Source organism: Lontra canadensis, unplaced genomic scaffold, assembly GCF_010015895.1.
Source record: "Lontra canadensis isolate GAN:19392208 unplaced genomic scaffold, GSC_riverotter_1.0 scaffold73, whole genome shotgun sequence".
Classification (NCBI taxonomy): domain Eukaryota; kingdom Metazoa; phylum Chordata; class Mammalia; order Carnivora; family Mustelidae; genus Lontra; species Lontra canadensis.
In genome coordinates, this window is record NW_022631067.1 from 1,409,097 (window position 1) to 1,423,285 (window position 14,189).

At 58.3% G+C, this 14,189-nt stretch overlaps 1 protein-coding gene across 2 annotated transcripts; it reads right to left on the bottom strand.

The window, feature by feature from the left end:
- Positions 1-11,191: 11,191 nt before the first annotated feature.
- Positions 11,192-12,882, bottom strand: SOX1 (SRY-box transcription factor 1). 2 transcript variants are annotated; one of them, XM_032880982.1, is made up of 2 exons: positions 11,584-12,263; positions 11,192-11,505 (listed from the first exon to the last, which is right to left on the bottom strand). In XM_032880982.1, the coding sequence occupies exons 1-2, from the start codon at positions 12,220-12,222 to the stop codon at positions 11,209-11,211; spliced, it is 936 nt and encodes a 311-aa protein (XP_032736873.1). In that variant the 5' UTR covers positions 12,223-12,263; the 3' UTR covers positions 11,192-11,208. The 2 variants fall into 2 exon arrangements, with proteins under 2 accessions (XP_032736873.1, XP_032736872.1); XM_032880981.1 differs by having other exon boundaries at positions 11,192-12,882.
- Between the last annotated feature and the right edge of the window lie 1,307 nt (positions 12,883-14,189).

The following is a 14,189-nucleotide window of genomic DNA, read 5'->3' on the forward strand; positions in this document are numbered from 1 at the left end:
ATCCCATCAAACGGCGGGCACTGCGGTGATCCCTGCAAACTCAACCACCTGAGCTGGTGTCTGAGTGCTGTGGGGCCCCCGGGGGGCCTCAGCTCACAGTTTGGGGAAGCACAGGAGTAGCGATGAGGTTGGGACCCGTTATGCGGCCGCAGCCTGTCACCCATGGCAGGTGCCTAGTGCTTCCCCAACACCCAGCGCTCTGAGTCCGAGTAATACCATCGCATTCTGTGGCTTTCCAACACAGGAGCAAGGGACCCGGCGGGATTCTTCCTGGCACACGGAGGGTTACAAAGAAGAGGAGGAAGTGAGCTTCTGGAGATGAGGCTGGCTGGGACCAACACACTGACCTGCTTCCCCGTCAAGGTCACCGCCTGGGGAGCTCCTCCGGCACGCCTTGCTAGGACTGTGACTGGAGCGGGGCGTGGTGGCCCCCCCACCCCCAACACGTTGGGTCTGCAGCTTCAGAGGACACCTCCCTGCCCGCTTCCCTTCCGGCAGGTGCCGGAGCCATCCCTGCACGCCAGATGGGACTGCCCCTAATGGTCCTGCCAGGACCTTGACCTTAATAGACTATGAAATAGCCCAGCGTGCTACGACATGACACAATACCGCACAATACAACACAGCACAACACCGAGCGGCGACCGTAACACCTCCCTGGACTCAGGCATTCCTCCCACCCCACTACCTGCCAGGTCGGGTCGCAGGTTTGGGGAATTCAGAGTTGAAAAGAAGCTCCCTGGCCTCCACAGCCTCTCCGTCCAGCTTTATGTGACATAGGGAACCTGCGCTGTCTCAGTGCTGTGCCGCGGGAGGGCGTGTTCCGCTTTCCAGACTGGACGTGGCTTTCTGTGTCTCCTGAAGAGCCACAAGCACAAGGGCCGTGAGAGCCCTCCTGCTCTCCATGTCCTGGGATGTGCTGGGCACCGTGCTCACCCCCGAGGGGCCCTCTCCCCTTGGGATCCTCACCTGCGGAGGCGGGACCCTCTCCTGGGAGCGCAGGGGGCTGGCCTGGCTGTGTCTGGCCCCTCAGCAGCCCACGGCCCTCTGCGGGGTTCCCTCGGCAAGCAGCCAGGTCGCTCAGCAAGGTGCCTGGGAGCTCTGTGTTGTGTGTGTGTGTGTGTGTGTGTGTGGGAGGTGTGGGCGGTGGTGGTGAGAAGAAATCAAGCCAGACACAGTTTCGGTTCTCCAGGCTGGGTGATGCCGGGTGCGACCCTTTGCCTGTGGTCTCTGCCGGGGGCACACCGGCTCCCTGGGCGTTGATTCTAGGGGCTGCGAGGGCCCTCACCTTGCACAGGCACTCGAGAGGAATCAGGGCGGGCTGTCCCCATTTGGCTCGTTACATATACACCCATGTACACCCCGATGTGGGGACCTCGCCTCAAAACGTTATCACCAGTGTCTTGGTTTTTTTCAAACCTAGTTTAATGTACTCATAACTGTTTCGAATTTGGTTAAAATTTTAATTTGTTCAAATTTATATTGAACTTGTATATTATATATTGAGTTTAAATGATCCGTTTTTAATGCAATTGTACGACTCAACTTAAGCTGTGACTTTAAATTATAACTTGAATTTTCTGAGAATAGTTACTGCAGGTGATAAATTTGTTTTTGAGAATAAAATATGGTCTAATTATTTCAAAACGTATATAATTTCCCTCAGTAAATGTATAATTTAGTTGGTTATCTAAATGTCATAGTTTAAGATTGAGATTACACCTCTAGGAGTCTTCTCAGCTTGAAAGACTAAAACAATTTTTTTTTAATGATCAAGAAAGTTTTTTACATTAGCGTCTCTCTCAGATGATCATAACCGAATTTAAATCCGTGCATCTGAGAGTGACAGGTGACCCAGCACTGGCACAGAAGCCCAGCGGCTGAGGACTTGCTAAAACAGGGTCGTTGGGTTTGTGCCCCTTTTGGGGGGGTAAATGCCCCTGAACCCCCGGGTTCCCCCAACTTCCTAAACAGAGGCCCAGTCCAATGGTTCTGACCAGGGCAAGCCTGCTTGCAGTCATCCAAGGGGTTCACGCCACTGTCTCTTTTTTACGTCCCTGTTTCATGTCATGGACTCGAAGAGCGACAATTCTGTTTCCTAGCATGCCCGCTTTCTTTCAGAGAACGGGGTCCTCCCTGGCCTGTGTTAGCCACGTGATGACAGAGCGTGTCCAGCTCTGGCTGCGGGGGGCAGGGTCCGAGGGACGGGAACAGGAGCAACAGCTGGGGTGTTCCTCCCATGGGGTAATATTCAAAACAAGTCTGTTCAGGAAACTCTGCCCTCCCCACTGCTCACAGGGGCCTGATTATCTGGACTGACATTCTCATCCATTAAAATTATGAATGATTTAGTCAACAAAGGCAATGCCATTTTCCCCCCAAAACTATAGTTAAAATGCATAGATTTTCAGGTTTCCTGCATGGTGCCCTGTGTCCTGAAATCACCTGAAAGCCATATTGGAATTCTTCTATTACTAAATAGTTTTGATTCCTTTTATAGAGCATTTTCTCTTGTTCTATCACATTTAACATTTATTTTCTCACATGCTGTTCAAAGAGGTTGCGATTTCTTCCACGACCACAGCTTCATCTGGGTCTGGATCTAGAATTCTAAGGAATGCTGGCTTCACCGGGCTCGGCGGGAGGCGTGACCTCCGAAGGCGGGGCCGTGTTCTGCCGATGCTGTGTTCATTCTGGGCACAGGGCAGTCCCCCCACCCCATGTTTGCAATGCCTCTTCCTTGCAAAGTCATGTCAAGTACTTAACGTGGCGAGGTTTTTTGTTTTTGTTTTTTTTTTTAACAACAAATTAGTCGCATTTTACAGATGATCCTGGAGAAGCTAATGGTTCCATACCACTAAATGGTCCCACTAAACCAATTCAGTCCACCTCGTGTCACACACCCTTCCTCACGTTGCACGGGCTACTAAAACAACTCAACCACCTGACAGGGGCGTCTGACCCCACGTGGCATTCACCAGGGCCACCCAGACCAGGGCATCCGGATGCCCATCCGCTTGGTCAACTTAGAACTTGGTAAGCAACACGTGGCTCTGTTTACCCCTTTTATCATCCGATCCAGGAAGCAAAAGGTGTGCGTGGGGTACGGGCTCCTGGCGCCTCACCCGGAGGGCCGCTCGGGCGCGGCCAAGTGCGTGGACAGGCCGCTGGAGTACTTGAGCAGGAAATGGAAAATAAAAGCCATGAGTCAGTCATGCCTTTCTATTTATGAGATTCTAATAATCCAGCTTAATTTTTTTTCTTCTCCCACTAATTTAATTTTTTCAAAAGCCATCTAAATGGAACAATTAAGTGAGAGCACTTTATAAATAATAAGTCGCTATTCAACGTTAAGCGGTCGACAGTGTCAGCAGCCCTTCACCACACACATTTTGGGGCCCATCTCCTGGCACAGGTTTCCCGCGATCCTGCGTGACCCCCCATGTCCCCGGCAAGCACAGGCACCAGTGCAGACTCGGCCTATCGGGGGCACTGGGTCTGCGGCCCTGCAAGCTCTTCTGGTGCCCTCTGCACCCCAAGGACGAGAGACCACCACCCTGCTGAACACCCGGATCTCCCTCTCTGACAGCTCAGAGCCAGTCTACAGCAGCCGTTGGCTGAAACACGAAGCAGCTATCGTACACACCCTGCTCCAATGTATGTCGCCGTCTTTGCTGGTGCATGAAGACACGCAGCACGGGTGCCTCGTGTGTGGACAGACCGGCCCCGGGGCATGGCAACGCCCCCCAGGATGTCGGGCTTCCACTCCCTCTGAGAAGCCTCCCCCAATTCCCCCAAAGTGATCAGGGAGCATCTAGCAGGTGCCTCTGTCCCTCAACTGTAGCCCTTGGTGGCATCCTCGCTGGTGCAACAGTGAGTCTTGCCTGCTGGGCGGTGAGCCCCAGGATCTGGCCACACACCTACGTGTGCTCTTATCAAAACCCGGCCTTGTAATGTGCCGTGATGGATCTTGCTGGACAGGTGAACGGATGCGTATGACGGTTGTCATGCAGCTCTAAGGAGGTACTGTTACTGACATGGATATTGGGGCGTGCTGGTGCCCATGGGCAACACTGTTCCCATTAGGACCTACTTTGGCATCGAAGCCACCTGAGCTGACAAAGGCTTATATGTCAAGTGACCATTTATTAAGGGTCTTTTCTAGCGACAGCATGCAATCCTGACCATATTCTTAGGAAGTTGGTTTTCTTGTTTCTTTTTGCATATGAGAAGAGGCACTCAGGAGAAGGACCTTTGACCAAGGGCAGGGAGCTGGATGTGCCCCACAAGCCACGATGCAAGGGCAGTTCTGTCTTACTCCAAATCCCATATTCTCCCCCAGGTTCACACCTGGGGCGTCTTAAATACAATAAATGCCATAGTGACTAACTTTTCTCCTCCGTTCTTCCTTTTCTTTGGGCACATGCATGTAGCTTCTCTGTAGTGTGAAAATGCAAATAGTCAATTTTTACAAGAATAAACTTCGCTCTTCGGTCCAGTTTTTCACACGAAGAACGAAGCTGCTGCTTCCCCGTCTACGTGGCTCTTCACGGTAAATTCACTGGTGGAGTCTGGGCTTTTCTGTGTCCTGGAATTTCCCCTATAGTTTGGATGATTTAGGAGCATGAGGGTTTTAAATCTTTTCCCAGGTTCAGACACGCTTGCCTGGATTCCCTCCTACTCTGTTGCTTAGAAATAGGCTGATGAGTTGACCTCCGCTTTCGGTTTCCTCATGCCAGTCTAGAGGCAGCTGCTGAAATGCTTGTAGGTTTCATGCACCTGCACCGTACTGTGCCCTATATTCGTAGGAAATCCTGGGTCAGTCCTCTAGATGTCTAAGACTCTTGTTTCCGCATCTTCCAAGTGCGTAGGACGAACAGGGAGTGCTGTTGCTGCCTCTAGATACCGTCTCTAGTTAGCATTTCCGGGGTGCTCAGAGAGAAAACAATGTCTGGGTGATAACTCTTGTCAGTTTCCCCATTGTCAACCCAATCTTGCATTCCTCCACACTCACAATATTTCCCCATTGGGAACATGCCTGACATTGCAATTCCGCAAAACTGCAGCTCTGCAGGGCCTAATTCCTGAAACTGCAAAATCTAACAAAAGCTGATTTTTTCCACTGATTTGACTGGCTGACTATTTCGAGACTTCGCATGTGATGACCTGCTGTTCTTCGCAAACAACATCTTTGATGTGCCCACATGGTTGTTCCCAAGTGGCTGTGGGCAATTAAATCCCCGAGAGCTGCCTGCGGGGCACATTCAGGATCACTCACAGTGTCCAGACCCAACCCCGAGGGACATTCACCACCTTCCTGAGTAGCAATGGGTCACTTGCTTTTGAACCCGGAGACCATGGGCCACCTCGGGGCACCCGCGGGAGCCGGGGAAGGCTGAGTGCTGGGCTCCGGGATCTGGAGTGTTTTTGGTCTGGAGTGTTTTTAAAACACTCAATCCGTGTGGATGTTTTCATATTTAAAGATGAAAAGCCAATTTAGAGTGACAGGTGGCAATCCTGGTTTTTTGTTTGTTTTTCATCACTCAAATAGATGACCTTTTTCTGTCTTGGATAAATCACTTGTTTGGGGGAATTTTCTCTGTTTTTCATATTTGTTAAAACTCTTGGTGTGATTTAAGCAGAAACTCTGGACCCGACTACTAGGGAAGGCAAAGATTTATCTACTTTCTCCTCCCCCGGCCCCTCTTATCCTTCAACCCCCAAACTCCAGATGTTATTTCTTCTCTAGATCAGAGCCTCCCCCCGCCACTCCACGCCGCCCGGTTTCACTCCCCGATGAAGTCGGCCTGGTTCATCACCCAGACGGGTGCCTCACTCTTTCACGCTGGTGGGCGGGGTGGGGGGGCGAGCACATTTCGCCCCCACCCCGCCCAGTACTGCTACCAGCCGCTCAGGGTTGGCTGGGGCCTAAGGGAGGCGACGGCCGCGGGGAGAGCCTCGGTGAGACCCGCGCAGCACGGCGCCCCAGGACCTGCTCTTTCGGTTTGGTTTCTCATGGAAAGAGAGCTGACGGGGCCTCCGGAGCAGGGAGTCCACTGGACCTTCTCCCGGGCGCCCATCCCAGCAGCCCACGAAGACGGCCCAGGAGGCGGGAGACGCAGGCATTCTGGAGAGGAAGGAATGCTGTGGACAACTCATCCCCTTGCAAAGCCCAGACCTGCGGGCGTGGTACCCCCGCACCCCCTCCGCGCTGGTGTCCTCCAGTGCGGGCTCCGGCCTCATCTCGGCCCCCCGCTCCGCCCTCCACTCTGCAACCTGGGGGTGCGGGTCCCCGCCTCCCGCCTCACCTCCGCCGTGCTCTCCATCCCAGAGCCCTGGGGTGCGGGCCCCTCACCTCTCCTCTGCTTCCCCCTGCTCTCCGCCCCGCAGTCCGGGGATGCGGGTCTCCCGTCTCGCCGCCCCCCCCCCCCGCCCCACGCCGGGCAGCCCCGGGGTGCGGCCCCTCCGTCGCCTCCTTCCTCCCACGTGTTGCAGCCCGGCCTGGAGACAGCTTGTTCCGCTAGCTGATTGTAAAAGGGTTTGACTTGCCGCTGACCCCGGGTCAGGACTTTCTCTCTCCTAATCCCCTCTCTTTAAACACAGAAACACTCTGCCTCTTCCCTCGCATCAGTCACCTTAATCCCCCGCGGCTGACACCGCCGGCCCCGGAGCCCAGGCTGCACCGGCGGGTCGGGGCGGTCGCCCGGGCCGCGGGCTCCGAGTCGGTTGCCCGAGGTCCCTCCCGTCCCGCGCCAGCCGCGGGGGGGACCGGCCGTGTCCGGGTACCCGCGGACCCCGACCCGACTGGAGGCAGCGTCCGGGGCTGCCGCCGGGGCGACGAGGGGCCGGGGCGCGGGGCGGAGACGGACGCGCGGAGGACAAAGGGAGGCCGGGCGCGCAGAGAAAGGAAGGGACTGTGCCGGAGGCGGGAGGGGAAGGAGGTAAAGGAAGAGGGAGGCGAGGAGGAAACGCAGGAGAAACGAGAGGCTAGCGGGACGGGAAGGGGCGCGGAGGGTGGAGAGGGGAGGACGTGACCGGGCGCAAAGGCCACGAAGCCGCCCCGACTCGGGCTTCAACGGAGCAGGGCCGGGGAAGGGCGGCGGGCGAAGCCGGGAGGCCGGCCCCCGCGCGGGAGGGGACCCGGGCCGCGCACCGAGCGCTCTGGGCGCTGCCGCCCACGCCGCTGGGTTCCCGGGGGCGGGCGGAGCAGGGGCCCGGTGGCGCGCAGCTGGAGAGGAAGGGCCGGGCGGGGGGCGGGGATGAGGGCTCTGCGTCCCCCTCCGGGCCTCGCCCTCGGGCTGCGGGGCTGAGCCGCAGAGGGGCTGCGGGGGGGCGGGGCAGGGCCGCGGCCTAGGCGGGGGTGAGGGCGAGGGGTCCCTGCGTCCCTCGCCCGGCCCCCGCGCTGTCCCGACCCTTCAGGCCTGGGGGCGGGGACCGGACCCACCCCCCTCGGCTGCTCGCCCCGGGGCCCGCGTCCCTCTCCCCTCCCCTTCTGGCCCGGCCTTTCGATCCCGCCGAATAGTCGTGCTGGAAAAGGAGCTGCGCCAAGGCCAAGTCTGCTTTTCACTCGAAGTTTCCGAGGAATCAAACCTATTATTACACTCTGCAGCCGACGTTTCTGGAGCCTCTGCCCCGCGGGCCGGGCTGCGGAAGCGGGGAGGGCCGAGGGGGCCTGGGAGGGGGCTGGCGGGCAGGGCGGGCGCCGCGGGCGGTGGGAGCGAGAGCCTGGCCGCCCCGGAGCGCGCCTTCCGGGCCCGGGACGGTCTCTGAATTCACCGGAATTTTCCGGAGGCAGATCTCTGCGTGGCCCAGTCTTTGTCGGGAAACTGAAATGCGTGAATATGCGCGTGATTCCTCTCCCACACGCACGACTTTAATAGACTCCAGTCACGCCGCCGCCGCGCGTCTGCAGATCGGGCGCGCGCCGAACCCGCGACCGGCTTTAAGCCTCGCGCATTGCCGCCGGCTGCCGGCGGTTCCCGGGCCGCGCCGGCTGCGGTCAAAGCCTGAACAGCAGCCGCAGGAAGGGCCAGTCGTTTAAGGGGAGAAAAAAAAAAAAAAAAAAAAAAAGGCGGGGGTGGCGGTGAGCGGGAAGAGCAACCGCCCCCGCAAAGCGAACCCCGCACCGCCTGGACCCGGGCCGCGGCCAGGGGCGGGCTTAAGAGCGGTTCTCGCGGTCGCCGCAGCGCGAAGTTCTGCCAACTTTGTGCGAGACCCACACGAGCCCCACTCGCGTTCTCCACACGGTCTCCCAGCAGGGCTGGAGAAAGCGGTAGAAACACCACCCCGTGGTCCGGGAGCGCGTGAAGCCGCCGTACGGAAATCCGCTCCACGACGCGGTTTCGTGCCCGCGGTGAGCCGCAGCGGGGCGAGACGACTGCGGGGCCTCGTGGACTCTGTCTTCCGCCACGTGGGCTGCAGAAACGCAGCCGGGGTGGCGGGGTCGGGATCCTGAGATGAATCCTAGCCACCGTCTGCTCCCCCCAGTCCCGGTTACTTCTAGAGTCATGAGCGAATTTATATTTGCCTTTCACCGCGTTCCGGTCAACGAAACAAATACAAACACGCGACATTCCAGGAATTCCCACTTGAAGGTCTTCCTGGGTTTTTAACAAAGTGGCTCCCAGCACCTGGCCTTGCATTTCAGCCGTGTATGACACACAAGCGCCCCAATGCCAAGCCGTGAGCCCACCTCAAGAAACCAAGGGACAGCTCTGCCTGGAGCTCCTGCCTACTGCAAACTTTTTAGTCGGAAACACTTCGGGGGACCCACATTGCTAACAGTGTGGTGAGCCAAGACTTGGATGCCAACAGCTGAGCCCACATACAGACCGGGTGTGAACGCATATGTGAGCATGGCCGCATCTGTCTGCCCCTTTAGTGAATGCGGGGGGACGCAGAGATTAGGAGGCCGCAGAAGAACCCAGAGAGTCTATTCAACTGCACATTTCAGTCAGCGCGGCCTGCTCCCTAAGCTGGGTGTGGTGAATTCTCAGAGCCTCGCAGGCTCTCCCAGAGCATCTCCCAGAGGAGACCGTGTGTGGCCTTCATCCATTTCTTCCCCGACTATCTCAGGGTGCCAATCCCCAATCCATATATATCCAAGCACTTTCAGGAGCCACAGCTTCTCAAAGGATCGCATTTCTAAAGGTTTAAAAAAAAAAAAAGAAGAAGAAAAAAGAGGGAACTTTATTATCTCCTTAGAAGCAGTGGACATCATTCTTGAGATTTTTGCACTCACTTAAAAAATGCACGGTTTAAGCAAAATTATCAAAATGACTCCAAAAAATTACACATGTCAATTGCCAGGTCAGCATTTTACTTAAAGCTATTCTCTCCTGCAGGCTCACTGCGGTGTTCATTGACCTGCTAGCGGAGGCCCATTCTGGGATGGATCGTCTGTGCTCATTCCAGGACAAGGAAAGAAAATGAAGGGGAGGCCTAGGCTGATGAAATCAACATGTTTTGATGTGGCCTCAAGGCTTTTTTTTTTCCTCCAAAAATATAATTTCATCTTTATGTTGTGACTAAGTTCAAAATGTATTGGCTACAGTATAACTTTTAAATGCAATATTTAATGCTGTCAGATTACTTGAAGACAAAGTTTTACAGAAAACTTTAAATTCCAGAAAAAAAACTGCAGTGTGCCCATAAACACCTAGAAAAAATAAAATTAAAAAATTTAAAGCATCAAACACCCTCTGATCTCACCCAGAATAATAAACGCCACATTCCATGTGCCCCAGTTCACTCCGGGGATGGGGGGTGGTCGAGTGAATGTGTGTGTGTGTGGGGGGGGTGGCAGAGAGAGAGAGAGAATTCAAGATCCTTTTGCCCTTTCCCAAGGAGAAATAAGCCAGAGGGAGGGGCTGAGGAGAGACGGGAATGGGCCTCATTGCAGGATATTTTGGTTCAAAGAGTGTTTCCTTGAGCCAAATTCAGATAAACTCCATTTGCAATCTTGTTAATTGCAGGGGGAACTGGGGGCATCGGTGACCCTGCAGTGGTCTTTGTCATCCATCCCTAGCCTGGTCCCGCCATTGGGGTCTTCCTCCTCCAGACCAAACTGGGGCAGATCCCAGGCCAGCTGGAGGATGCAGAGCCCGCCAGTGTCAGCCCACAGTTACAAACAACACACCAAAGAGCCAAACTATAAAATGAGGGGTGGTGTTTTGTTTTTTTTTATCCTGGTAATTATTTCTTGATCCGTATTAACACAGTAAACATTACAAAATAATCTACGATTTAAACTTTCTTCCCTTCCACTGAAAGAAGCTCCCTGAAGATTTTACCCTCCCCCAGAGGACCCCTTACTTTTAGTTTATGCTGATAATTTCTTCCTCCTCCGTCAGGTTTACTAATTGTATTTTGAGCTCACAAAACATGCATATAAAATTAGCACGTTCCAAATTATGGGGGAAAACTGGGCTTTTTTTTTCCTCTCTTAAATTTATTGACTCAAAACTCGATGCATTTTTTTTTTTTTAAAGGAGAGGTCTTTTCTCGGTTTTAGAAGAAAGGCTTTTTTAGGAAATTATGTACATAATCTGAATCCCCCTCCCCACACCGCAACGCCTAAAATAAAAATTTCACAATGCATATACAAGAAATAATACAAAACAAAAAAAAAAAGGAAATGCTCAGATACAGAAAGTTTTACAAAAACCCAGGGTATAACGCTGCCATCTGTAAGGAGTGGGGAGATCTCTTTGTATAAATTAACAAACCAACCCAAAAAAGCGGTAACAACTACAAAAAACTCGTAAGTGTTTAGATCTGCCTTACTACATCGATAACAAATGAGAGCAGCTCCCCGGCGCGGGTCTAGGGCCGCCAAACGCCGGCAGGAAGCGATGCAGGATGAGAGCGGGCGCGCTGGCCGGGCTAGAGAAGTTGGAGTCGCCTCTCCCTGGGTTTGGGCTTTGTCCCCTCGAGCAAAGAAAACGCTTTCTGCCTCCTCCGTGAATGATAAATACTGTACAAAAAGTCTCAGGAAAACACCGAAGTCAGTCCAAACCGCAGGCTGTGGCCGCGCCCGGCGGTCCCCCGGAGCTCCGGGGAAGGCGAGCCGGGGGCGTGCGTCGCCCGCGCTCGTGGCCAGTGTCTTCCTCTTCACGAGACCGTGGAAACGTCTGTACAAAAGCAAGGCCGCTCGGGCGGGCCGCGCGCTCCTCCTCGCGCGTCGCGGGCCGCAGTGTCCCCGCGTCCCTAAATGTGCGTCAGGGGCACCGTGCCGTTGACGCCCGCGCCCGCGCCCTGGTAGTGCTGCGGCAGCGAGTGCAGCCGGCTCTGCGCCGCGGCCGCCGCGGCCGCCGCCGGGTCTCCGCTCTCGCCGGCGGGCAAGTACATGCTGATCATCTCGCGCAGGTCCCCGGGGCACGGCGCCCGCGAGTGCGCGGGCGCGGGCGGGCTGCCGCTCGGCTCCGACTTGACGAGCGAGCCCAGCGCGCCCAGGGCGCCCGACGACGCGGCCGCCGCCGCCGCCGCCGCCGCCACGGCCGAGTTCTGGTGCGCGCCGCCCGCGGCAGCGGCGGCGGCGGCCGCGGCGCCGTAGGGGAGGCCGCCGTAGCCCGAGGGCGAGGCGCTCATGTAGCCCTGCGAGTTGGAGATGGGGCTGTACTGCAGCGCGCCCATGTCGTAGCGGTGCATGGGCTGCGGGTTGTGCGGGTGCGCGTGCGGATGGTGCGGGTGCGGGTGCGCCGGGTGCGCGTGCGGGTGCGCGCCGCCCGCGCCCGGGTGCTGCCCGTAGGCCAGCTGCGCCTCCTGCATCATGGCCGCGGCCGCCGCCGCCGCCGCCACCGAGCCGGGGTAGGCGCCGTTGGCCCAGCCGTTGACGTGCGCGTAGCCGCCGCCCGCCGCGCCGCCCGGGCTCTCGAGGCGCTGGCCCACGGCCGCCGCGCCCACGCCCACGCCCACGCCCATGGCCACGGCCGCGCCGCCGCCGCCCGCGCCGGCCGCCAGCAGCCCGCCGGCCAGCGAGTACTTGTCCTTCTTGAGCAGCGTCTTGGTCTTGCGGCGCGGCCGGTACTTGTAATCCGGGTGCTCCTTCATGTGCAGCGCGCGCAGCCGCTTGGCCTCGTCGATGAACGGCCGCTTCTCGGCCTCGGACATGACCTTCCACTCGGCGCCCAGGCGCTTGCTGATCTCCGAGTTGTGCATCTTGGGGTTCTCCTGGGCCATCTTGCGCCGCTGCCCGCGGGACCACACCATGAAGGCGTTCATGGGCCGCTTGACCCGGTCCTGGTTGGCCTTGGCGACCCCACCGCCGCCGCCGCCGCCGCCGCCCCCGCCGCCGCCGCCGCCGCCCGCCCCGGCCGGGCCAGACAGGTTCGTGGGGGCCTGGGCGCCGCCAGGCGAGTGCAGGTCGGTCTCCATCATCATGCTGTACATCGGGGCGGCCCGCGGGTTCACCGGCACCGCGCGGGGAGGGCCAGGAGCATAGACGGCCGGGGGGGTGAGGGATGGAGAGGAGCTCAGTGGAACGGAGCGAGACGTGGGGAGGGGGAGAAGTCCTACCAGAGAGAAGAGTGGGGGGGGAGGAGGAAGCAATGACAACAAAACAAGAGGCAAAAACACACGCACTCAGCGCAGGTCCGGCTCACAGCTGCAAAGTTTCTCCTCGAGCTCCAACCACTCGCCGGAGAAGGGCGATGGCCGGGGTCGCCGCCGCCGCCGCAGCCCGGTCGCCTCGGCTGAGCGGTGCAAACAGGTGCAGTCGTGGCCAAGTTGCAGCTCCACTTTTCGGGACGCGAGCGGTGCGCGGGGCCTGGCCCCGGGCTCTCTGCCTCCTCCTCGCCGGCCGCCGCCGCGCGCTGCCTCCTTCCTCCTGCACTGGGTCCTCGGCGGCCTCCCAACTCCTGGGCTGCAACTTCTAGCAGCGCGGCGTGCCGCGTGCGCTGGGCATGTGCCGGTCCCAGGTGCCCGGGGGGAGCGAGGCGCCGAGGGGGGCGCGGAGGGGGGCCGTTGGGGAGGGGGGCAGGGGGCAGCGCCGGGAGCGCAGGCGCGCGGAGAGGGCCTGAGAGCGGGGCCGCCGAGCCCGGGACTGGCTGCCCACTGCCCGCCCGAGGCCGTGCGCTCGGAGCGGAGGCGCACGCGGGGCCGGCGGCGCGCGGGGCCCAGCAGCCATACGCCGGGCCCGGGCTGCCATTAAATGAGCGCGCCGCGGCCAATGGGAGCTGGCGGCGGCGGTGATTTGCATGGCGCGCTGGCGAGTGACGTGGGGAGGGAGTAGATGCTCGGGGCGCGGGCGGCGGGGCGGGAGGAGGGGAGGAAGGAGGGGGAGCAGGGGCAGGAAGGAGGGGGAAGGAGGCCTGGGAGGGGGCACAGCCACGCTGCTTCCTGAGCGCGCGCGGCGGCGGCGAACCCCGAGCTCGCCCTCCTCGCCTCTCCCGCCCGCGCGCTCCGAACGATTAAGGTTGGGTTTAAAAGCGGAGCCGAAGAAAGAATCGTCCGGGGCGGGAGGAAGAGCGGGAGGAGGGGCGGGGGGTGGGGAGGAGATACAGCCTGGAGCCTGCGTAAAGGAGGGCAGTGGAGATCCGGCCTCTGCACCCCGGCCGGCCGCCTCTGCACCCCCGCGGGCCAACTCTGCGCTTGCTGGGAAGGGGAAAGTTGGGACCGCGGCGGGAACCTCACCCCCAGCTGGGCCCGAGGCCTCGGAGGGACAGGCGCGCCCTCGGGAGCCAGAGGTAGTTGGGGGGCGTCTGAGATGTGCAACTCTAAAGCCCCGCACGGGTTCTCCTGTGAGACCCTCCCAGGGGTACCTGCTCCGCCGCGGCGCGCTCGAAGTTCTCCAGTGCCTCCTCTCGTAGGAAAGGCCTTCCCAGTCCAGGCCCCAAGAATTCAATCCCCTAAAGGAGGGGGCGGGCGTTTTGTCAGACTTGGCTCCGTAGCTGCTTTTAGCATCAGCCCTGAACTTTTTTTTTTTTTTTTTTTTTTGAGGGTCTTTTAATGACCCTGGGGGTTCTGGGCGCGTACTCTTCTCAATCTGGCTTCTTCCTCCTGAAAAGAAATTGCCAGGGGCTCGGAAACAACAGATCTATCTGAAATCTAGCAGCAACTCAACAACAGCTGAGAAAGTTTGTTTAAATCGCAAAAGAACGGTGGCTCCCACGCTCTTCTGGAGCGAGTCTAACCGCATCTGTTTGCCTAAGAACTGTGAAAACTGTGAGCGAAGCGGGGCCCACTGGACA